The 24,830-nt window shown below is 42.6% G+C and overlaps 2 protein-coding genes across 2 annotated transcripts; one reads left to right on the top strand and one right to left on the bottom strand.

Moving 5' to 3' along the window:
• The first annotated feature begins 536 nt into the window (after window positions 1–536).
• LOC307149731 (uncharacterized protein) lies at window positions 537–2,925 on the top strand. Its single transcript, XM_079856272.1, has 2 exons — window positions 537–2,569; window positions 2,764–2,925. The coding sequence occupies exons 1-2, from the start codon at window positions 667–669 to the stop codon at window positions 2,766–2,768; spliced, it is 1,908 nt and encodes a 635-aa protein (XP_079712398.1). The 5' UTR covers window positions 537–666; the 3' UTR covers window positions 2,769–2,925.
• Window positions 2,926–11,062: 8,137 nt separating this feature from the next.
• LOC307154519 (caspase b-like) lies at window positions 11,063–23,397 on the bottom strand. The gene is made up of 11 exons (XM_079864530.1): window positions 23,359–23,397; window positions 22,536–22,784; window positions 22,239–22,395; window positions 19,347–19,475; window positions 18,955–18,996; window positions 18,720–18,853; window positions 13,121–13,294; window positions 12,751–13,009; window positions 12,539–12,622; window positions 12,191–12,300; window positions 11,063–12,047 (listed from the first exon to the last, which is right to left on the bottom strand). The coding sequence occupies exons 3-11, from the start codon at window positions 22,378–22,380 to the stop codon at window positions 11,916–11,918; spliced, it is 1,206 nt and encodes a 401-aa protein (XP_079720656.1). The 5' UTR covers window positions 22,381–22,395; window positions 22,536–22,784; window positions 23,359–23,397; the 3' UTR covers window positions 11,063–11,915.
• Between the last annotated feature and the right edge of the window lie 1,433 nt (window positions 23,398–24,830).

Consider the following 24,830-nt stretch of genomic DNA (forward strand, 5'->3'; position numbering starts at 1 on the left):
GAACAACAGGAGAGATCAGCAGTCTGTGAGTGTTTACTTTTCCCAGTAGATTTTAGCGCGGCTGTGTTGCTAGGAAGTGTGTTTTACCGTGTTTTTACTATGGTAAAAACGCACGTGTGACTTTGTTTGTGCGTCGTGACTGGTTAGTTTCGCTTGACTAAACAGGAGGGCGGGACCTAAGCCAGTTAAAGTATTTATTCTAAGAAACTGCTAGTACTTATCAGAAGAAGCAGTCGAACAACAGGAGAGATCAGCAGTCTGTGAGTGTTTACTTTTCCCAGTAGATTTTAGCGCGGCTGTGTTGCTAGGAAGTGTGTTTTACCGTGTTTTTACTATGGTAAAAACGCACGTGTGACTTTGTTTGTGCGTCGTGACTGGTTAGTTTCGCTTGACTAAACAGGAGGGCGGGACCTGCTGTATTCAATAAAGAGGTATTAGGTGTGTATAAAATTGGTTAGTGCACCGCGGCAGCGGTCGCGGCAGCCCTCGTGTGAAGCCCTCATCGTGTTAAGACCGAAGAGTGTAAAGACCAACGACTCTACCTGTGCGACTCCACCGAGCAAGGACACCAACAAGGCACTTGAGTATTAATTTTCCCTATTTATTCCTTTACTTTCTCGTCTACACAACTTTTTCATCTGATCTATTTGTTTGTGACCTTACACTATGTGTTTTCAAATCCCTACTATTACTAACACACGTAAATCAAATGTCACACGTCAGAGGCAGTCCAATCCTAACAACCTGCGTACTTTTCCGGTGTCTTCTAGTACTATATTCTCTTTTCCTATTGGTCTCTGGAATTGCCAGTCCGCTGTAAACAAAGCTGATTTCATTACATCTATTTCTAGTCATTTGGGTCTCAGTCTACTGGCCCTGACTGAGACCTGGATCAGACCAGAGGACACTGCCACACCAGCTGCCCTCTCCACTAAATTCACTTTCTCACACACCCCTCGCCTGACTGGAAGGGGTGGTGGTACTGGTCTGCTCATCTCAAACGATTGGAAATTTGATCATTTACTAACTCTGTGTGACAACAGCTCTTTTGAATCACATTCAATTACTATCACTAGCCCTATTAATATCCATTTTGTAGTTGTATATCGTCCCCCAGGGCAGCTCGGCAGTTTCTTGGAAGAGCTTGATGTGCTACTCTCGTCCTTCCCTGAGGATGGTACTCCTCTCGTTGTTCTTGGAGACTTCAACATCCACCTAGAAAAACCTCAGGCTGCTGATTTCCACACTCTGCTTGCCTCATTTGACCTCAAGCGAGTATCTACTGCGACTACTCACAGATCAGGTAATATATTGGACCTTATCTACACACGCTACTGCTCCACTGACCATACACTGGTCACTCCACTGCACACCTCAGATCACTTCCTCCTCACTCTCAACATCAACCTGCCACGGAACACAACACACACTCCTCCACAGGTCACTTTTCGGCGAAACCTACGCTCACTCTCACCCTCTCGTCTATCCTCTCTGGTCTCATCCACACTTCCTCCACCTGATCAGCTTTCAACACTAGATACTAACAGTGCAACTGATAATCTTTTCTCCACTTTAACATCCTGCTTGGACACCTTCTGCCCCCTTTCCTCCAGGCCAGCCCGCGCCACACCCTCTGCCCCCTGGTTATCTGATGTTCTCCGGGAACATCGTTCGAAACTTAGGGGTGCAGAGAGGAAGTGGCGCAAATCAAAAGATCCTACTGATCTTGGTCTTTATCAGTCCCTCCTCTCTTCCTTCTCTGATAATATCTCTACTGCTAAAATGACTTACTATCACAACAAAATTAACAATTCTTCAGACTCTCGCATGCTTTTCAAAACCTTCTCCTCTCTTCTCAACCCTCCTCCTCCTCCTCCTTCATCAACACTAAATGCTGACGATTTTGCTACATTCTTTATAAATAAAACAACCTCCATCAGCGGCCAATTTAGCAATCCACAAATTGACACACACACTTTTCCAGCTAACACGCACTCTCTACCCTCCTTCTCTCTACTCTCAGAGACAGAAGTCTCCAATCTCCTCCTTTCCAATCGCCCTACCACCTGTCCGCTTGATCCTATTCCCACTAACCTACTTCAAGCCATTTCATCCTCAGTTGTACCCACACTCACACACATCATAAACACCTCTCTTCACACTGGTACCTTTCCCACAGCATTTAAGCAGGCTCGTGTAACCCCACTGCTTAAGAAACCCACTCTAAATCCAGCACATCTGGAGAATTACAGACCAGTATCTCTCCTTCCATTCGTCGCGAAAACACTTGAGCGAGTTGTTTTCAACCAGATCTCTTCCTTCCTTACACAGAACAACCTCTTGGACAACAATCAATCTGGTTTCAAAAGCGGACACTCAACTGAGACGGCCCTGCTCTCAGTAATTGAAGCTCTGAGACTGGCAAGAGCAGCCTCCAAATCCTCAGTTCTCATCCTGCTGGATCTGTCTGCTGCCTTTGACACAGTTAACCACCAGATCCTCCTGTCAATCCTAAAGACGAAGGGCATCTCGGGAACCGCACTCCAATGGTTCAAGTCATACCTCTCAGGTAGGTCCTTTAGGGTTTCGTGGAGGGGTGAGGTGTCTAAGACACAACATCTAGCTACTGGAGTGCCTCAGGGCTCAGTGCTTGGACCACTTCTCTTCTCCATCTACATGACATCACTAGGATCTGTGATTCAGAAACATGGTTTTTCCTATCACTGCTACGCTGATGACACACAACTCTACCTCTCATTCCAGCCTGATGATCCGACGGTAGCTGATCGTATCTCAGCCTGCCTGACAGACATTTCTGGCTGGATGAAGGACCACCACCTTCAACTAAACCTTGCGAAGACAGAGCTACTCGTGGTCCCGGCCAACCCAACACTTCACCACAACTTCACCATTCAGCTAGACTCGTCATCCATAACTCCATCTAGATCAGCCAGGAACCTTGGTGTGGTAATTGATGATCAATTGAACTTCACAGACCACATTGCAAGAACTGCCCGGTCATGTAGATTTGCCTTGTACAACATTAGGAGGATCAGACCCTTCCTATCAGAACATGCTACTCAACTCCTTGTCCAAGCGCTTGTTTTATCCAGACTTGACTATTGCAACGCTCTCCTGGCTGGTCTTCCAGCTTGCACAGTCAAACCTCTGCAACTGATCCAGAACGCCGCAGCTAGAGTGGTCTTTAACGAGCCGAAAAGGGCACATGTCACTCCTCTCCTCACAAAATTGCACTGGTTGCCAGTTGCCGCTCGCATCAAATTCAAGTCACTGACGTTTGCCTACAGAACAACCACTGGTTCTGCTCCCTTTTACTTTAACTCTTTACTTCAGACTTATGTGCCTTCCAGGAACTTGCGCTCTGCAAGTGAACGGCGTCTTGTGGTGCCATCTCAAAGAGGCACAAAATCTCTTTCTCGGACCTTTACCATGACTGTTCCCTGCTGGTGGAATGATCTGCCGAACTCAACCAGAGCGGCTGAGTCCATAGCCACTTTTAAGAAACGGCTGAAGACACTTCTTTTTCGACAGCACTTGATCCAGTAATACTAACACTTTCTCTCTACTACTCTATTCTGTTCTATATAAAAAAAAAAAAAAATAATAAAAAAAAAAAGCGTTGATTTAAACTAAGAAGGGTCATAGCACTTGCATTTTGTTGTCCTACTGCTAGTTTAACTGCTTCTATTGTTCTCATTTGTAAGTCGCTTTGGATAAAAGCGTCTGCTAAATGAATAAATGTAAATGTAAATGTAAATGTAATTTATTGATTTATGATGAATGTTGTGCTTTGACTGTCTAGAAAGTTTTGTGTGTTATATGTTTTTGTGTGACTTGTATGGCCATCTTGGCCAGGACTCCCTGGAGGAAGAGATTTATTTTAATCTCAATGGGACCTTCCTGGAAAAATAAAGGATAATAAATAAATAAATAGGTTTTGTTTTGACTGCATCTACAATATTGGAATATATATATATATATATTGTACCTTGTAAAAATATGACATGCCTGCATCTGTCTTTGAGAAACTTATAACAACCTTTATTATTGGCTACCATCAGCAAGATGTGTGTTTGTGTGTGTAAATTAATACTTTGTAGTCAGGAATCAAGATCTGACAGACAGCCAATGAAACAAAGAAATGCTCACCTTATGAAATACATTTTACAGTCGATAGCAATTGTTTTTAGTGTTTGCAATGCCAAGTGTCCCCAGAAGCCGTCTTTATTTGTAATATTATCATCATAGTCGCTGAGATTCTTTTTCAGGACTTCAACCGTCTCCACAATTTCATCGTCTACTATACGTATGGTTCTCTTACGAGAGGTCTCTCGTATTGCGTAAGGTTAGCTTACGCATCGGGAAAGTCTTCTTTCTTCGAGATCTGAAGCCAAAAAATTATCCTTAATTTTGTATACATTGTCAACGCAGTGCAGCAGCCGACAGACCTAGGCAGGCTGAATAAGCGTGCTCATTGGCTGCTCGGCGGCAACTGCTTAAGCCTATCGGTGAGCGCTCTGAACGCGGCAACCAATGAGGGCGCTTCGCGCCCTCCGCACCCTTCTAACCGTCAGAATGGGTGTGGCCAGCGTGTATATATTCAGCGCTCATAGGCTAAAATTCTGATTTTCTTGTCTTCAGCGACGCTCTTCGCATCGCTGGATCTTGAGAGCCGCCGCCGTTGAAACCAGCGACCAGCAAGCTTAGGACAGCGCCTGAAGAAGCCGGCCGTCTTCGCCGCCTTCAGCCATCCGTGCCTGCTACGCTATCCGGCGACATATCCTTTACATTATTACTGTTTCTGTGTGTACTCTAAAAGAGCACGAGGCGTTTTTGTAAAAACGCCTCGTTTTTGCGGCTCGTGCCGCGCCCCGCTCAGCAACGGAGACCGCCACCTCTCTGCGCTCTCCACCTGGGCCGCGGGCACGCCGCCACCGCACTCTCCGAGTGCGAAGAGCTTTCAATGTCGACCCTGCGGGCTCGACTTGAAGCTTTCGACCAAGCTGTCGCTCCGCCTGTCCCTGCCGGGCCGCGCAATAAGAAGCGCCGCTCGCAGCGACCACCGGAGACTGTTGTGACTGAGGAGCTCGCCGGAACCTCTCCCTCGAGCTCTCTCTTGCCCTCTCCCTCCCGGCCGCTCAACCGCCGGCTCTGCCCGCGCCGCCGCCGCGTCAGGAGATGAGGCGAATGTGATAGATACCCGTACTCTCCCTCTGTTCGAGCCGTGCAACTACGCCGCTCACAAGGGATGGCAGAAGCGGACGGTCTCGGAGCGAGTTTCCTCTCCCTCTGTTCGAGCCGCGCAAACTGCGCCGCTCACAAGGGATGGCAGGAGCGGACGGTCTTGGAGCTCTCTTTACGTTACAAGAAAGCTACTCCGTCCTCGCGCGTCACTCACCGGTGAAAGGGGAACAGAGTGTTTTCGTCCCGCCGTGGCCTGGACTATAACCTCCATTCTCACACATTTCTCAGTCCCCTCTTAAGTTCAGGCGACTGGAATTGTTACTATTGCAGTATACGAGCCTGTTATAAATACACGCTCGCCTGCAAGCAAACGCCGTCACAAGACATGATGACGCTAACCGAGTACTAATGTATTCTCCCCTGTGGCTCAGTGGCGGAATCCTAGACTGTCAAGCTAGAGACCGGGGTTCGATCCCCGCTCTCGCGGCAGTTAAAGTTTATGCTGTTCGCTTCTCCGAGCTCGCGGCCAGTTTTTCTTACATACAGAAAACAAGCCCGCTCTCTCCCTCGTTGGGCCGCGCAGATTGCGCCGTTCAAGGGATGACAAAGCGGACGGTCACGAGCAGCGTTCAGCGTGCGCGCCTCACTCGCCGGCGAAAAGAGAAGAGAGTGTGTTAGTCTCGCTACGGCTGGACAACCGCCAATCCTCACACATTTCTCAGTCCCCTCTTAAGTTCAGGCGACTGGAAATATTACTATTGCAGTAAACGAGCCTGTTTTAAACACACGCACGCCTGCAAACAAACGCCGACGCGACACATGAGGTCGCTTTTTATATGCTCGCGCTAACTGAAAGCTTATGTGTTTTCCCCTGTGGCTCAGTGGCAGAATCATACGCTTTCATGCGAGAGATCCGCGTTCGATCCCAGCTCTCGGGGAAGATAAAAATTTATGCTGCTTGCTTCTCCGAGCTCGCGGCCAGTCTTTCTTACTTACAGAAAGCGAACCCGCCTCTCGCACCACACCTTCTCAGGGTGCTCGAGTATTTTTGAGCGTCTAAACACGAGAGAAGAAAAGACGGTTAAATCCCGCAGCCCTGCGGCTGGACCACCGTCGAAGCTTAACGCTGTCAGTCCCCGTTGCCACGGCTACTGCAGCTGTTTACCCCGCAGTCAACGAGCCGGTATCTACCCGCTCGCCTGCGCGCATCCGCCGTTCTCACGGCAACCCAGAAAAATTTCAAAAGAGCATATGTCTGGTTGCACGGCTGACGCCGTATGTGTTTCTAGTACAGTGAATGTGCCCACGTTCTGTGCTCACCCCTGTACACAAGCACTATACATCCCGTGTCTCTCACAGAGCCCACTCTCATGAAGCAGGCAAAAGCCGCTTTAGTGTTAAAAGTAGGTCACGTGTCCACTTCTCCGTGCCCACACCTACTCACTGCCCGCTCTGTCACACGGCCTCGCACGACCGGTCATGTTTTAAATGTAAGTCCTGTGCCCGCCCTCGAGCGCTCACACATACTAACTACATTTTCGCCCCGACGCCGACATCGCGCGTCACACTATATGTTCCCCGTCCAAAGCCACCGGGACACTGTGTGTAAAACGGCCAGCTATCGCTACGTGCGATCCGCCGTATCTAACCACCAAGAGCGCGCGCGCCGCGCCCGCCCCTGAATGTAAGTCCTGTGCCCGCCCTCGAGCGCTCACACATACTAACTACATTTTCGCCCCCGACGCCGCCATCGCGCGTCGCGCCTCACACTTTATGTTCCCCGTCTAAAGCCACCGGGACACTGTGTGTAAAACGGCCAGCTATCGCTGCGTGCGATCCGCCGTATCTAAGCACCAAGAGCGCGCGCGCCGCGCCCGCCCCTCCGTTTCGAGCTCTCGAGCCCGCGATGCGCGGCGATCGGAGCCCGGAGGCCATTCTGCCCCTGGCTGCACACGCAAAAGCGTGGGAAACTATTCCAGGCGCATCAGAACGGGTGCTAAGCACAGTAAAACAGGGCTATACTCTGCAGTTCGCTCGCCGCCCTCCGCGCTTTCAAGCGCGTATCGAGACCAGAGTGAATGGGGAAGTAGCACATCTACTTCGAGCAGAAATAGCTACACTTCTGTGCAAAAGGGCTATAGAACCGGTTTCCCCTTCCATGAGCGAGTCGGGCTTTTACAGCCGTTATTTCCTCGTTCCCAAGAAGGACGGAGCTCTCAGACCAATTTTGGATCTGAGACGTTTGAACAAGGCTCTTATGAGAAGACCGTTCAAAATGCTCACAACCAGACAAATTCTCGCGCAAATTCGCCCGAGGGACTGGTTTATATCTCTCGATCTAAAAGACGCGTGCTTTTCAGATCCTGATAATACCCCGTCACAGGCCATTCTTGAGATTCGCCTTCGACGGTCAGGTATACCAGTACACGGCCCGCCTGTCGACACAGCGCGCGCGCTGCATTCGACGCCTGGCCGCGTCCCTCCGGCCGGGCAGCACCGTACCTCTCAAAACATTTCAGAAGTTACTAGGTTGTATGGCCTCAGCTGCAGCAGTGCTTCGGCTGGGTCTTTTACGAATGCGCCCGCTACAACGCTGGCTGAATGCCCGAGTGCCTCACAGAGCATGGGCTTCCGGCGGTATCCGCATCAGAGTGACTCAGAGCTGCGTTTCAGCTCTGAAGCCCTGGTTAGCGGCCGACTGGTACCAGCGGGGAGTGACAATGGGAGCTATCTCACACGCAAAGTTATCTCGACGGACGCTTCCACCTCAGGCTGGGGCGCTCTGTTCGAGGGCAAACCGGCTTTTGGCCTGTGGTCAGACCGGGAAAAATGCCTCCACATAAACTGTTTGGAGATGATAGCGGTCGAGAACGCGCTCAGGCGCTTCCTCCCATTCATACGGGATCACCATGTGCTAGTCCGCTCGGACAACACGTCCGTGGTATCCTATGTGAACCGACAGGGCGGTGTCAGATCCAGGAATCTGTGCAGGCTGACAGAACGCCTTCTCGTGTGGGCTTACCGCTCGCTGCGCTCGCTGAGAGCCACGCACGTGCCGGGCCACCTGAATGTCGGTCCAGACAGACTGTCCAGGGACAACATTCCCCCGGGAGAATGGTCTCTGCACCCCCAGACAGTCCAGTTTCTCTGGCGCCTATTCGGCAGAGCGGAAATCGACCTCTTTGCGTCGAAAGACAATGCTCAATGCCCGAAGTTTTATTAGAAGAGCGAGGACGCGCTGTCCCAGACATGGCCCAGCCTCCCGCTGTATGCTTTTCCTCCGATCTCCCTGTTGCCACAGGTCATTTCGAGGATCAGAGAAACGCACCACTCAGTGCTGCTTATAGCCCCGCGATGGGAAAACCAAACTTGGTACCCAGAGCTAGTGAGGCTGTCGCACTCACCCCCATGGCCGATCCCGGTGAGAAAGGATCTCCTCTCCCAAGCCGGTGGATCGATCTGGCATCCCCATCCAGAGCGCTGGTCGCTGCATGCATGGGTGATCAACGGATACCCGTTGACCTGTCAGAAGGGGTCGTGAACACGATCACACAGTCGAGAGCCCCCTCCACGAGACGGCTCTACGCGTCTAAATGGTCGGTGTTTTCTAAATGGTGCGCTACTAAAAACTTGGATCCGCGCGCATGCGGGGTCCCGCGGGTGCTCTCCTTCTTACAAGAGCTGTTGGAAAAGGGCAGATCCCCTTCCACGCTCAAAGTATATGTGGCCGCTATTGCAGCGTTCGCTGAGACGACGCGCGGCCGGGCAATGGGAAGGAATGAGCTCATTATCCGCTTCCTCAGAGGAGCTAGACGGATGAATCCCCCGCGGCCCCCCTCGGTTCCCTCGTGGGATCTGTCCTTGGTCCTAGCGGCCCTAGAGGCTTTTCCCTTTGAACCGCTTGAATCCGCGGATCTAAAGTATCTGTCGCTTAAAACCGTTTTTCTGATAGCTCTGTCTTCAGTCAAACGAGTGGGTGATTTGCACGCGCTATCTGTTAGCCCTGCATGTCTTGAGTTCGGGCCGAATGACTCGAAAGTCATTCTCAGACCGAGACACGGTTACATCCCCAAAGCGATTGGAACCCCGTTTAGGGCACAAGTTATGTCCCTCTCGGCTCTGCCAGCATCCGACAGTGGGGACAGTGATAACCTCCTATGCCCTGTCCGGGCGCTGAGAGTTTACATCACGCGCTCCGCCGCTTTCAGGCGTTCAGAGCAGCTCTTTGTTTCCTTCGGCGGACGCACCAAGGGTCTTGCCGCCTCGAAACAGAGCTTGTCCAGGTGGATAGTGGACGCGATAGCAGCAGCTTATGCCTCCAGACACCTGCAGTGCCCTCTGGGCATCAGAGCCCACTCCACTAGAGGCATGGCCTCGTCGTGGGCCTGGTCCAGCGGAATTTCTAATCACGGTATTTGTATGGCGGCGGGCTGGGCCTCCCCATCAACATTCGTGAGGTTTTATAACCTGGAAGTTCCTGCCCTACAGGCAAAAAGACTGTCAGCATAAGTGACATGTATGCTCTGCCCATTTCTCGTGTGCAGACTACGTTCATATGCTGGCGCTATTCTGGTACTATACTCAGGGTGAAGTGTTTGACTCAGACCGGCTGATCCGCTCTGTTTCCTATTTCCCGTTACGCGCTGTTGTCGGTGCTGGCCCGCGCTGCTGGCCGCCCGTATTATTCTCTGTCGCGCGGGAATTTTTCCCTTCATGTGAGACCGACTATGTCGTTTTTCTCCTACCCTTATGAGTGCTTATGTACTGTATGGGCTCGCTCTGCCGGCCCTACTGTTTGTACTGTTATATGTTTATAGACCGGCCGCGCCGCTCTATTTCATATGCTGCATGAAGTGCCTGTACTGCGCTGGCCCGTCTCTCCGACCGGCCACATTTCCCAGCAGAGTGTTTTCCCCGGTTTCCCTGGGATTCATGGGCTGGATGCTCGGCGCACACGGCGTTGACAAAGGGTTCCCGATGCGTAAGCTAACCTTACGCAATACGAGAGACCTCTCGTAAGAGAACGTACTCGGTTACTAATGTAACCTCGGTTCTCTCTAGAAGAGGGAACGAGTATTGCGTAACCTGCCGTGTCGCGCCACGAGCTTTTGCGCTTCAGACTGCGAAAACCAGAATTTTAGCCTATGAGCGCTGAATATATACACGCTGGCCACACCCATTCTGACGGTTAGAAGGGTGCGGAGGGCGCGAAGCGCCCTCATTGGTTGCCGCGTTCAGAGCGCTCACCGATAGGCTTAAGCAGTTGCCGCCGAGCAGCCAATGAGCACGCTTATTCAGCCTGCCTAGGTCTGTCGGCTGCTGCACTGCGTTGACAATGTATACAAAATTAAGGATAATTTTTTGGCTTCAGATCTCGAAGAAAGAAGACTTTCCCGATGCGTAAGCTAACCTTACGCAATACTCGTTCCCTCTTCTAGAGAGAACCGAGGTTACATTAGTAACCGAGTACGTTTTGTTCTATTGGGGAAATAATGCATTAAACACTTATCTTATAATGAAATTATTAAAACTATAAATTCTTAGTTGGTATTTTGTTATTTGACATACTGTTAATATTTGTTCATATATTTTTGTTTTATAAACACATTTGGTCAGCACTGAGGTTATTGAGAGCGCTACACAAAAGCTTTAGAGCAACAGGAGAGTTTTGTTAGTTTCCCGTTTATTCAGTGATATCAGATTCAGTCTGATATATTTAATATGAGTCGGACTCTTCCCATATGTGAAATCTTCTACAAACACACATGCTGGAGGCAAGAGACAAAGGCATGGTAACAAATTAGGAAAGCTTTTTTGATTAATTTGCACTTTTATCAAAGTTATATAAGAAGCAGCAGCTATCGGATGAAAATAAGATTGCTAAATAAGTAGTGCAAGTTTGGATGGAGACTCCTTAGCAGTTAATTGGCAAATAGTAGGCAAGGCACATTTCATAAACAATGGCAATTCAAAGTGCTTTACATAGAAGAAATAAAAATAATAAAAAGATATATTTTTTTTAAATAATTAAAACAGTTTATAAAAATAAAATAAAATACAGTACAGTATTAAAATAGAAAAGTGTATAACAAAAATCTTATTAAATGAGAGTAAAAAGAATATAAGTGATCATTGCATGCAATTTAGTGCCTGTTTATATCTGGAATGCATTTTTGCATATAATGCCTCTAACTCGATAAAGACAACTTTATAAATTTCTTTTGTAGATTTCAGGTGTCTTGTACAGTACAGTATCATAACAACACACTTCAGTAAATGAGTAATAAGGCAATTAACAAAGTGTAAAAAACTCTTGGCACAGTCTAAATATGAAAACTCACTTGTATGAACAATACTTTGGGAGAATGGTTAATTTACTGATCTATTTAAGTTTCTTTGATTCTTACTAGATAATCAATTGCAGGAAAAAGAATGTCCACTGCTGCTTTAAGGAAAAAACACAAATGAAATGTCCGTGTGCTATAATGGCAGTACTTTCCTCGACATGCTTGCTTGTGTAGCCTTGTCCGCTTGGCCCTTGGATTCACACGAACAGTTCACAAGGTGGCCTCTCCTTTTGACTTCATCCAATGTTGAGATTTCTGGTCTGAAAATGTATTCAAATTTGTGCATATTTATTTAGATAATGCCTCTTTGTGTTCTATCAGCCTGTGGTGTCTTGCCTTAGACCGATGTTACACTGCACATCCTCAGAGTCCAGGGAACAGGTAGAGTTTCTTGGGAAGGGACGTCCTGTCAATACACGGCATTAGTTTTGCAAATTCATCCTTTCTATACTCTAAATGCGTGAATCGTGGATCATTCTCCATGCGTAAGGTGACCTATAATAAAAAAAGATCACTTGTGAATGTGACAAGAAGCAAAATCCTGTATGTATTTTAGCTGAGCAAAGCACTGGAAGAGATTATTTTGCTTTTGGGATGAAATAAATCAAACCAATTTAAATGGGATTTTCAACATTTACCTTCCTGAACAACTCCATAATTTCATCAGTATGAGCCTGTTTACTGAACACATCCACGATGTAACAGATAAAATAACTTCCTTCGTCACGATGCCTGTATGAACTGATACCTGTGGAGAAAAGCCATTGGTAGGTTGAAGAACTTCACAAAGCAACCCAAACTTTGCTCATTATTGAGGAAACACTGGCCAACATCAACAGACTGCTTCAAGCGTGAATCAACATTAAAGTAACATTAAAAAAAAAAAAAAAACAGTTGCTTTATTTCTGAATATGAAGAAAATGAGCAGTGTGTAGAGTGATCTAAATCAATCTTGCATCAGAAATCAGTGTTTTCTGAGCACTTACCAGGGAGGCAGGACTTAAAACAGACGAAGTCTTTCTCTATGTGCACAGCGGAGTCTGACTGTATATCCACTCCGCCTGTGTGTTCTGGACAGAGAAACGGTTAATGATATGGATGATAATATTACAGTAAATACAGGAAAAATAAGAATACAGAGTACAAAGAGAAACAGAAATATGAGAAGAAGAGTTGAGTTTTATCAGTAATGTCGTACCTCCTCTGCAGGCTTGAATCAGAATAACCTTTGGTTTATCCCTCAGAGCACGACATTTCTCTTCTTCAGAGTTCAGACTGGAGAAGATGTCGTCAACAAAGAAGAAATCATTGGGGTTTTGCTGGTGATGATAGTTGACACCTAAAATGGCATCTTTATTTTGGATTATGCCCCCATGAGACATCAGAACCACAAAGGTGCTGTCCGAGTCTTCATGTTCAGGACGTGCAGCGAAGTTCCTGACTCTAGCAGATATTTGCTGTCAATAAATTTTTTTTTTTTTTACAGAAATGCAGAGTATATAATGCATTGTAAAATATTTGTTCACATTTCTATATCCACATCAGAAGTCCACTAGCTCTATACGCACTTGCCCAGTTAGATCTGTGTATTTCTCAACACTGTAACCCAAAGCTTTCAGCAGCCACTCCATGTTCTTCTCGTCTCTCTCTGCTCCAGCCCTGTCCTTTAAGTGCTCAAACTCTATATTGGTGATCAGCAGAGCTAAACGTTCCCTCTGAGACTTGTCCTTCGGTATATAAACCTGTGAGAAAACATCAGAATTAGCAGAATTATAACATTAATCGAGTCACCTGGACTGAAACTATATAAGGAGTGATTATAAATGCAATGTGTGAATAATACGATAGATTATTTAACAATATAAAATTCATAATAATATAAAATAAATTATAAAAAGTGATTAAGTTTTCCTGTCTTGTTTGTAGATATCATGAGAGAAAAATAATATTACATAAAGCATTTAAAATTAGTGATGGCTATTAAGTGATATCATGAAACACGAGCAGAACGAAATTGTGTAAATCGTGTGTAAAGTGGTTCTGGCGTAAATTTTCGGATTCATTTTTGGCTGCATTTACACTGCAGGTCTTGATGCCCAAATCCGATTTGCTGACTATATCCGATCTTTTTGACGACCCGCTTGCATCATCTTTTAAAAGTGACCCGTATCCGATTTTTGCATTTACACTATACACTGCCGAAACTACCAAATGTAGAGGTTCTGACCCGGAAAAGGAAGTAAAACGGATTAAAAAAAAAAATGGATGCAGATGCAAATAAAATTATCCAGTGTTTTGCTTTCCACAATATTTAATATAGCCTACCACAATATATAAGTCAGCAAAACATTGGTCTCGCTCGTACGGCGGAGAAAAAAGACATAAAACCTCCGCATTACTCCACTGTGTGTAGCCTTCAAGGGATAGTTCACTTTGAAATTAAATTTTGGTATGTTTTAGCTTACCTCAAGGGCATCCAAGATGTAGGTGTCTTTTTTTCCGCAGTAGTTTCAATTTTGATATTTTTAGGTCAAACCGTTCTTGTCTGTCAGTCATTTCATGCAGGTCTGTGGTCACTGTCTCAAAGAGCATGCACAGAGTCCAAATTAAAACAATTCCCCATCGTAAGTACACATTGATGGCTTAAGACACGAAACGAGCGGTTTGTGTGAAAAAACAAACAGTATTTATATCGTTTTTACCTCTTATAACACAGCCACTTCAAAGTGATATGAGGGCGCGGGTGCTTCCTGCTGTGTGACGTGTACGCAGACTGGTGCATAGATATATACACTAGATGTCGCATTAAAGACATTTGTTCCAATGAACTGCCGTAGACAAGGCGACATCTAGTGTATATATCTATGCACCAGTCTGCACCAGATCACTTGGACGTGGCTGTGTTATAAGAGGTAAAAACGATATAAATACTGTTCGTTTTCTCACACAAACCGCTCGTTTCGTGTCTTAGGCCATCAATGTGTACTTACGATGGGGAATTGTTTAATTTGAACGATGGGGAATTGTTTAATTTGGACGACGGAGAATTGTTTTAATTTTAATTTTTAGATTTAATTACTGGAGGTCCTGCGGCGCGAATAATAAGTCATGTGATCTCAGTTGGTGGTGTCCACCTGAGTTGATGTCACATTTTTTAATGACGTACGACTCGCATTTACTGGGGAATATCCGATTTGTCTGCTTACATGGCACACGCAAATGCACGTGTCCGATTCATATCCGATTTATTACCACATATGAGTGAGGCCTGAATTCGATCTGAGAAAATCGGAATCCATGTTTTTTTTCCTGCTTACACCAGGGTTCCTGCAGGTATTAGTTAGTCAAATTTAAGAAATTTTTAAGACATTTTAAGGCCATAAAGATTGAAATTTAAGACCTACATTGCATTGCATGCAAACCTGCATTGCCAAAAAATATTCAAATCAAAGAATTCATTTTATTTCAATGAATTCAGTAATTGAAAAAGCATTAACTTAATTTACAGATAAAGCAATCACATTAGTAACCTTCCAGACCCAACAACGCGTATCAGAGAAAAGAACAGAATCAGATATAATTTTTTTTTATAAAAAAAATTGTACTTTGCATATTATAGGCCTACTGTAAAAAACACATAATTAGTTGATTTTAGTTGATCATAGTTGATCATAACTAGAGATAAATTGGCATGAACATTTCATTTAATTATAATATTAATTATTATAGTGCCAAAAATTATCACTGTTATCACAGAATCCTGTTCAAAAAGTACTAATACTACACAATGAAATCAATTCACCAAGTTTTATGTCGAAAAACAGCAAATAACAAATAAAATTAGCATCAATACGCACTAACATAAACATTAAAATAATACGTTTAAAAATGATAGCCAGATTTTAAAAGTGTCTTGCAACATGTTATATACTAACATGTACAAGTTCAAATAAAGTTGACAAAAAAGATAAACCTCACATATTTCAGACTTTAATTTATCTTTTTTGACTCATTCTTTTTATAAAAAATGATTTAGTGACATTTACAATACACTTTAGCTTATCTTTTATTATTAATTGTAAAATTCGGTCCGATTTTCCCGTGGCGTCTGTCGTTGCTATGCAACTCCACAATGACAAAAAAGTTTTAGTGGCTAATGGATTTCCACCGCCGAAAAACACTTGCTGTAGCTCTGTTACAAGATTTATTTACGGAGAAGAGAAAAACACCCGTAGTGTTTGGATGCACCCGCATCCTTCATGTCTTTTTTTCATGTTGCTGCGCCTGGAAAAAAAACGAGCGCGCTTCAATTATAAGCGCGTTTACCGCGCGCCTACATTTGAATGAACTTGAGCGCGAAAAAGACGCGATATGTGAACTGCCTCTTGGCGAGCGACTTCGATACTTTTTTGCTACTTAGTAATAACTTTCTGCGGCCAGCGTTTCTGGAAATGAACGAGGGTTAAATCTTTTTTAAGACCTGACTAAATGAAATTTAAGACCGCGGATGAAAATCTGGCTGTTTTTAAGACGTTTAAAGGCCTAAAAGGTTTAAAAAAAAAAAAAAAAAAAAAAAAAAAAAAAAAAAAAAATCGGAATTGGGTCACTTGAACCATGCAGTGTAAATGGGGCCTTAATGTTGGTATTTTCCAAATGTTAGTTGGTACGAAAGAAATCTAGACCTGCTCCCAGCCACACGTAAATAGTGCGTTTAACATCCGAACGTTTTGCTCATTAATAAGGCTGCATTTTAATTCACCTTAATCGGGTATACATTTACACAGCATTTTGAAAAAAATATTATATATATAGTAATTACATACGGTTTTTATTTTTATTTTATTATGAGAGCCAGTAATAGCATCTACAAACGGAACACTTTAATCAAATAATTAATTGCTTTCAATAGGGCTGGGCAAACTAATAGCCCCTTAATTGTTACGGAAATTGTTTCCTATAAAATGGCCAAAATCAGGCATAACAAGAAACATTTACGATGGCTGATATAGCGCTTTTGCTAGATTTGGCAGATAGAGCGCTGCGCAAAAGGCGTATTTTCAGAGACCGCGCAGACTTTGGTGTCATAATATGATGCCCATATATAGTTGTCAGTCGGATTTAATGGGCGGGATTTATGGTAATTGAGAATGAGCGTGCACGCGCGTCCCATTTACGACGGATTGGAATTCATTAACACACACACATTTCACTATCACATCTGACGTTTACGAAGTATTTGTGAATCAGGAGAAGAGTTTTCGGGAAGGTCTCTTTACGCGCAAATCACTCACATATTTACTCGTTTGTTTACGAATGTTTCATGAATGAGACCCAATGTGTCCAGCATCTGGAGGGCCACAGTCCATCAGCGTTCAGATCCTCTCAGAGACATTCAGTCTTTGTTATTTTCACTATCATGGACTTATAGTTTGAATTTCATCATTTCCTGTGTTCTTTGTTCATGTTTCTCTCTTTCATTTGTTGCTATGGTAACTCATTTAATCATCGCACATGCTAGTCATTTTAGTTCATTATCTGTATATATAAGTTCCTCATTTCTCTAGTTGTTGGTTATAATTTGTGTTTGGAGTTTGTACTAGAACACACTGTTACGTTACTAGGGCTGTACTCAACCAAAGAAAATCTTGGTCGACTGAAGTCCTGAAATTTTCGACTAAAAATCGACTAAAATCGACTAAAAATGACGTTAGAAAAAAAACGTTAAATTAATTAGATACGCACTGTGCGCAGTACTTGGTAGCCTTGTTGTCCGCCTAAATGAATTATAAATAAACATAAACAACTAGTAGGCTATTTGCAGTATATTAAATCGTTTTTGACCTAATTATTTTGCACTGAAATGAGTCTGACACTCGAGTCTGTCGGCTCTGACAGCGCTGCATCACGTGCACCTGCGCAATATCATAGCTTATGATTTCCGAAAATAGTACTATGTTGTCAACTAGTGATATCATCACAAGAACTGTTGAGGAATATGCAACATAATTTAGACAATTATTTTTGTCATATGTTATAATAATAAGTTATAACTGTCAGACACTATCATTTCACTGTGCATGTCCTCGCACCGAGCGAGGCTGAACATGAGCTCAGCTTCGCAGCTGAGACACGAATAGACTATTAACTTAAAGCTTTTACTCTTAATAAACACAAAAGGCACGTCCACTTTAATAAAAAAAAATAATATTTATTAAACAAACCAGATCAAGAGCAGAAACGAAATAAAGTGCATAACTGAAAAATAAAGCATCCTAGGCTCAAAACTAACACAACCAACAGCACAGCGCAATTGCGCATTAGGCTCAAAATAAAAAATAAAAAAGTTAGGTTATCACACTAAAACATTGAAATATGCAAATTCTGATATGTTCATAGCCTACTCAAAACAGACAGGGCAAGCTAACGCAGACAAGTGAGCTTACCACTTTTAGATGATATGTCATGTTTGTCGTCAAGCTGTGGAAAACTGTTGCTTGCAAACTATGCATTCGACCTTTTTCCTGTTATCAATTTTAACAAAATGCTGCCACACTGTCGATTTCTTTGTTGTTGACATGTTAGAAGAGGACTGACTATTAAACGCTCTCACAATTAAATAAATAATATTCAGCATCAAACCTTCTACGCTCGACGCTCTCTCTTGGGTTGAACTAATCCAAAAAAGGTGAAAACAAGGGGGGTGTTTTGAAGACAGACTGTTACAGTGAAACAAAGGTACTCTGAAAACACCCCCATTAGCAGTTAGTGCTTTCCACCTGATGAAATGAGCGTGCCTCAGCGCGGCAAAACTGATGAAATAAAAACGCGGCAGAAAATCGACCAATCAGAATTTTGGTCGAACCAGAACGTATCGACCAACTAATCGACTAATCGACTAGGACAGTACAGCCCTATACGTTACCTGTGGATGATGAGTTTGTTTGATTCAATACTTTTATTTTGAATTAATCTTCATCTGACCTTCTTCTGTGGACTTTATTCACTGCTATTGTGACAGTTCCTGCCTGAAATCCTCAGGTAATCCTGAACTCTTGCTGCTTCAGCTGCTGGATGGACTTAAACTCTGCAGGACGGCGGCCCTACGAAAGCTGGACTAGCAATCCCTGAATGCACTGTTTTCATAAAAGTATAGAAACAGATACTTGCATTATTTGTGTTTTCTCTGAGAATTCTGTCCTTAAACTCTTGGGGGCTAGGAGTAATGCGGTGTGGTCTCTTCCAGTCGGACTGGATGGGCTGATCCTCCGCATTTCTTCTGTCCTCCGGCTCAGACCGCTGAACTGAAGTCAGGAAAACACACATCAAACTAAATGCCCGTAGAAGAAAGAACATTCAAGTCAAATTTATAACCAGAATAAAAATGTGGCTATTGTTTTTGTACCTTGTTTTTCAGAGGTCTGTCTCTCTGCTGGATTGTGTTGTCCTTTGAGGATGGCAGCAAGCATCAGAAAACAACGGCAGAAAAAAAATGCACATCCATTACACACACAATATATCGCAATACAAAAATGCAACAATATGTATCGTGGTGGATAGTGACAATGTGTATTGTGGATAGTTCACCCACAATAAGAATGACTGTTTTAGTGTCAGTAAAATTAAACTACTATATATAATGTTGAATATAATGTATAATAATGCAATGGGGGATATTTGTGGGTCCTGATAATGCCAAATCTTGCCAGTGACAGAGTGCAAGTATATTCGTCTAAAATAATTCTGTATTTTCAGCTTCAGAATCATGAATATTGTTATTCTGTTGTCTAATCTTACCAATAGCTGGGTTGAAGGTCATTGAGCCACCGACGTTGTTTCCAATGATTACTGGCAAAAATGCATTTGCACCTGCTTCAGCTTTCAGATTAACATTGACTGCATTGTCAGGGGGGCTGATTGTCTGCACTGGGATACAGGCATGAAAACAGGCCAGAGGTAAAAAAGGTGAGAAGGATGCGACATATATATACACCCATCCCCCCCCCCCCAAAAAAAAAAAAAGCTGCATTGGCATAGTAATACCAGTGTTTCTCACAGGTGTTTTTGGATCACTGTGGTGAGTGGACCTCTGCCACTCTAGGGGGGTTCGGGGGCATGCTCCCCCGTAAGATAATTTTGTGCTTTTTAATGTTAAATTCATCAATCTGGTGCAAATTAAACAAAGAAAAATTCAAAACTCTTTTAGTTACAGTGTCTGTCTACATTACTACTACAATAATAGTTATATTATATATTTATATGCACTGAAAAATAAGGAAACTTTCATAATTAGTTTTGTACTAATTCCTATACTTGAAAGAGTATATTTCTATACTTCACAATAAAGATGTGATTGGGCTAGCCCAGTGTCAATCAAGAAAAGAACCAATGGGCCGCTGATCTACGTTTTTCATCGGGTGTCAGAAAAAAAAAACTAGCGCTGACTTTTTTTTGACCAATGCATTACACACTAATTACGCACTGTCTAACCCAGCGCCGCCAAATAAGCAAAACAAAACGTATGGGCCGCCGATGTACGAGTTTTATGGGCCGTTAAGACAAAAAACAAAACAAAAAAGTATGAGATGTATCGGCCCAAAAAGCACGTCGGCCCACCGGGAATCTCCCGGTAGTCCCGATGGCATTAGCCTACATGCCTGGACGTCATACAAAACAAAATCCTACCTGTAGCCTTTCACCATCCACTTATTTCGCTGCTTTCGCATCAGTTGACATGCCATCTCATTTCCCCTCTTTCTTTTTCTATTTTTAGCCCCCGACAGCTTTTTTGCGTTATCCATCTTTTTCGACTACAACTCACTAACTGTTCCTGCTCGCTCAGAGCTCAGAGCTCACGGCGCCCGCGCCCGCTCGCGTTATTATCCCGCCCACTTCTATATCAAAATTAAAAATAATGACATTGGCAACATTGCTGTCTGTATCTGACAGGACAGTTAACATTGTGAGCTATCTTACCTCAGGCTTGCTTTCCGACGTGCGGTTCTTTGTTCGGCAGTGTGTCCAGTTGTCAGACTCGCGGTGTAAAAGACTTTGAAAACATTTCTGCCCTAACGTTACTCTAACTCGTATTGGCTGTCATGTTTCGGCATTAGGAATGATGATTGTTTTTTAAAGCTGCGAAGTTTATGGTAACTTTATAGCGGGTAAATGCCCCCCCAGACAGATTGTTTTGTTTAAAAGTAAATATTTCTATATGTCTCAGGTCTGTGAGGCAAGTAGGCTACCTTATACGCTGAGTTTCGGTTCATTTATGAGATGAGCTCCAGGTTCATGTGCTGGCGCCTCCATGTCGTGATTAAATATTTTCTACTATATTTACTTCTTTTTTATTAAATCCAGGCAAGTGGTTGATGAAACATTGATTAAAATTAAGATACAATCAATACAAAACGAAATTAAATTTAAAGTCTGTTTGAGGTCTCTGTGAAAGTTTGAAAGCAGTTTTTAAGTGCCGCTTTTAGAGCGCTCACGTCCGTAACGGAGAACTGTCCCGTCCGTAACATTCGAATACATTGCTTGATATTTGATACCCGTTCGAATTAGATTTTTCTCAAGTGACAGCACTTGTGATGTGTGGATTACCGATAAGCGCGAGTCTGGAGAAACAGCGTTTATTTATTTATTCTCAGTGTTGAGAAACGTAGCCTGCATGTGTTACGTTATTGTGTTAATAATAACTAAAGTACCTAATTATGTTACATATTTATTTTGTATGAAAACTAGCGCGTTTGTTACAGATTAAAAAGTAGCCTACCGTTGTATCAGTGCTGCGTGAGCTCTCTCTCACAAACACGGACGCGCGCACACAGAGAGAGAAGATAATTGTAAAATAGATTAATAAATTAAATAAAAAATAATAATAATTCTGTCAAAACGTCAGAAAGCATTTTATTATCATCCATCCGTGTTTTTAAAATTCGTTATATGACGGACATTTTACTGTTAACACAGCCCTCATTATATGTCGGATTCGTCTAACTTATACTTGATATTATTTTTAGAATAAGTGATTCGTTATGCTATTATTGGACTCCTGTCTATTCATTGTCAACTGTTTTCTATAAATATGTTTGTATTGGCTAACCTTTATTCAGCTAATGCCCATCCTGTTTAAAATGTGAAATGTTCAAATGCAAAAAATAAAAGCCCCTTTCCCTGTGGGATTTAGTATCATATTTGGATATTGGAATAATAAATTAAGTAGCCTATCGTAATTGTACACAATGCTCCTATGTTTTTTTTTTTTTTTACTGTTTTCTATGGGTTTCTTCATTTTAGACAAGTTGACCAGCACACATTATATGCAATGCAATATAATGCGTGTCGTCGACCCGTTCCCGTTCACTGCATTTTCATCCTTATTCATAGTGTGAATTCAGGACACACTTGCATCCTTTATAAAAATGTATTTTTATATAAATATTTATTTTTTCTTCTGAAAATCTGATGACATATTTTGCATTTTCGCCCAATATCAGTCATTTCTAAAGTAAAAAAAAAAAAAAAGTGTTTTGGAAATTAGCTCTATATTTGATTATTATAAAAATGTGTTTGTCTATACAGAGATATCGACATCGGTAAATATCGGTATCGGCCATAACAGCAATATTAATATTGGTTATCGGTATCGGCCACAATTTTCACATCGGTGCATCACTACTTCATTACCATTCCTCTGTTCAGCTTGGTTCCTCTTCACAGCTTCATCTGATCCACGACACTTCTTCAGCTCATGTACAGCGTCACTGGTGTCTTCCCTCTCTCTTTTCAGCTTCTTTGCTTCCTGAAGCTGCTCTGGAGCGGACGCCATCTTGTCTACTCAGGTCTTGTATAAGATCAGACGAGACATATGATCAGAGACTTGCTTGGTAGTTTGCTCTACATTAACAAGTGAATAATTAAATCACTGGCATCTTAAAATTAATAATAAGAATAAATAATTTTATAAACTCATGGAGTACCCACTTTTAATAATCCCAAACAAAGCCCATAACTTCACTGTTGAATAGCTACAATCAACAAGTTATAAGGATGTAAGTGTAGCCGGTTCGGGCTCGCGTGTCTGTTACTACGACTCGGCTAGCCCTCTGCGTTGTGTGATGAATAAAAAACGGGGGTCGAATTGCTGGTTCAGAGGTTCTTCATCTGCATGAGTTGAAAAATGCAGTAATTATTTGTTGCATTCAATGTAGTGCATGTTTAATCAGCTTTCTCCTCGACTGAAGCGAGCTCACAATGCACATCTCATTTAGCTGCTACAGTAATAAAAATGATAAAGAAAATAGTAATAATTAATATCACATCCGGTGTATCAACAGTCAGCGAAATAATACAATATATATTTATATATATCTCCAAATATACATTGACACTAACCAAGCTCAAATGATATACATCTTCAAATCACCCACATTCCAGCATTTTAACGTTATATAACCAATTTGGTTGAACACACAAAAACAATTCATAACCATACCTGCATGAGTTGAAAAATGCAGTAATTATTTGTTGCATTCAATGTAGAGCATGTTTAATCAGCTTTCTCCTGTCGAACATAGCAAAGATATCAGCAGACACGCTTCACAGGCCAACTTTCACAACATACAACACGACGACGTGATAACTACTGCATTCACTCGGTTAAACTTTCGCTTATGCAGGAAAAACCGCTTTAAGAGGGAAGATCACATACTTGTGCATACTCGTTTACATTTTAACGAAACCATTTTAACTTAATTAGTGATTATTTTCACTTATAAAACTCTTTTGGAGCGCACACAATACATACCGATCAGACCTCCCGCTCGAACTGAAGCGAAAGCGCGCCAATCATGACGAGACACAGGGGTAGCTGCAGCTTGGAGTAATGGGCGTGTCGAAAGGTAGGGGGCGTGTCAAAAGGTTTCTCATTGGTGGAAGGAGTGTCCTCCTGTCAACTGCTTTGGCCAATCAGCAGTAACCATACTTCTACGTCATTTCCTTTAGCTAAAAAACAACAACAACATAATTCCCTCAAGAATTAATGGCGGTGTTAATGCATGTATCCGATATCATAATTAGTTGTTTTCTTTGCGTTAATTGTTAATTATTTAATTGCTTTGCGTTCCTTTGCTAATTATTTCATTGCTGTTGACAGACACATATTACAGAGTCGGCGATTTGTATTTGTGCAATCAGTGTTTTTAGACCATGTAAAATACACAAGATACAGTACATTGTCATTTGCAAAGCCACAGACTTCGCGCTGTTCATCATGAAGGCAAGTATAAGTTCACTTGTGATATGCATGCCTGTTACCTTAGAGATAATGTGTTAAGGTTATAGATGATAACGTGAATGGGGATGTTACGTATCATAATTGGAAACTTATGTCAAACTTGTTTTGCTTTATATATGAATTTTCCTATTTAAAATTGTGTTTGTTATTTTATGATTCTCATAGATTGTATCATATTTGACTGCCACTTGGAATACAGAAAAAACTTTCACTTTCACTTTCGCTTTCACTGCTGCCACTGCTCAAAAACAATAATAAATAAGTCCAATTTTATAAAGCACATAAATATGTGCAAAGTAGTGAAACAGACAGCCAAACAGTGTAGTGCCACAGCTCCAAAGATGGTCCAGTCAGCGTCTTTGGTGGTGTGTACTGCTACTTGAAGGCTCAGGGTAATTTCTAATTCTAATAGAAATTTAAAGTGATGACATTTAGCACTTTGTAAATCTCTCTCTCTCTCTCTCTCTCTCTCTCATTTATAAAGTTTCCTTATGATATGAAGAAGGAGACAAAGCCTTTCACACTCTGTCACTAGTGTGCAGAAAGTTTAATGATACCATAACCATACAGGTTTTCAAAAAAAAAAAAAAAAAAAAAAACTCACTTTGCCAGGCTGGACAGTATGTATATGTATTACTTTTATGAAATGTACTAATTTTGTGCACTATATTACAAATGTATTATATTTTTTACTCTGTGTCATTAAATAATTGTTATTATAATGAAAATTGCATTATATTTAATGCAATTCTATTTAATGCTCTCTGTATGTTTACAGCATTATGTGAGATTTTTTTTTTTTTTTTTTGAGAAAAATTAACATGTAGTACCTAATATTTATCCAAATGAGTCATTATTGAATCAAGATTGGAATCAAATCCCAAGAATTGAATTGAAATCGTGAAATTTGTGTTAAGCGGTAATACAAACAAGTAGCCAACCAGTCATTGTACCATTAAACATTGTAACACGTTGTCACTAAA

The sequence above is a fragment of the Squalius cephalus genome (genome assembly GCF_949319135.1).
Source record: "Squalius cephalus genome assembly, chromosome: 2".
In the NCBI taxonomy this organism is placed as follows: Eukaryota; Metazoa; Chordata; class Actinopteri; order Cypriniformes; family Leuciscidae; genus Squalius; species Squalius cephalus.

Excerpts from the sequence above, each read along its gene's own strand:
- LOC307149731 (XM_079856272.1), top strand. The coding sequence starts at position 667 with ATGTGTTTTCAAATCCCTACTATTACTAACACACGTAAATCAAATGTC.
- LOC307154519 (XM_079864530.1), bottom strand. The coding sequence starts at position 22,380 with ATGGCGTCCGCTCCAGAGCAGCTTCAGGAAGCAAAGAAGCTGAAAAGA. Across the intron at positions 18,854-18,954 it reads ACAGACCTCTGAAAAACAAG|TTCAGCGGTCTGAGCCGGAG; the intron begins GTACAAAAACAA and ends TCCTGACTTCAG. Across the intron at positions 13,295-18,719 it reads TCAGAGAAAACACAAATAAT|GTTTATATACCGAAGGACAA; the intron begins GCAAGTATCTGT and ends GTTTTCTCACAG.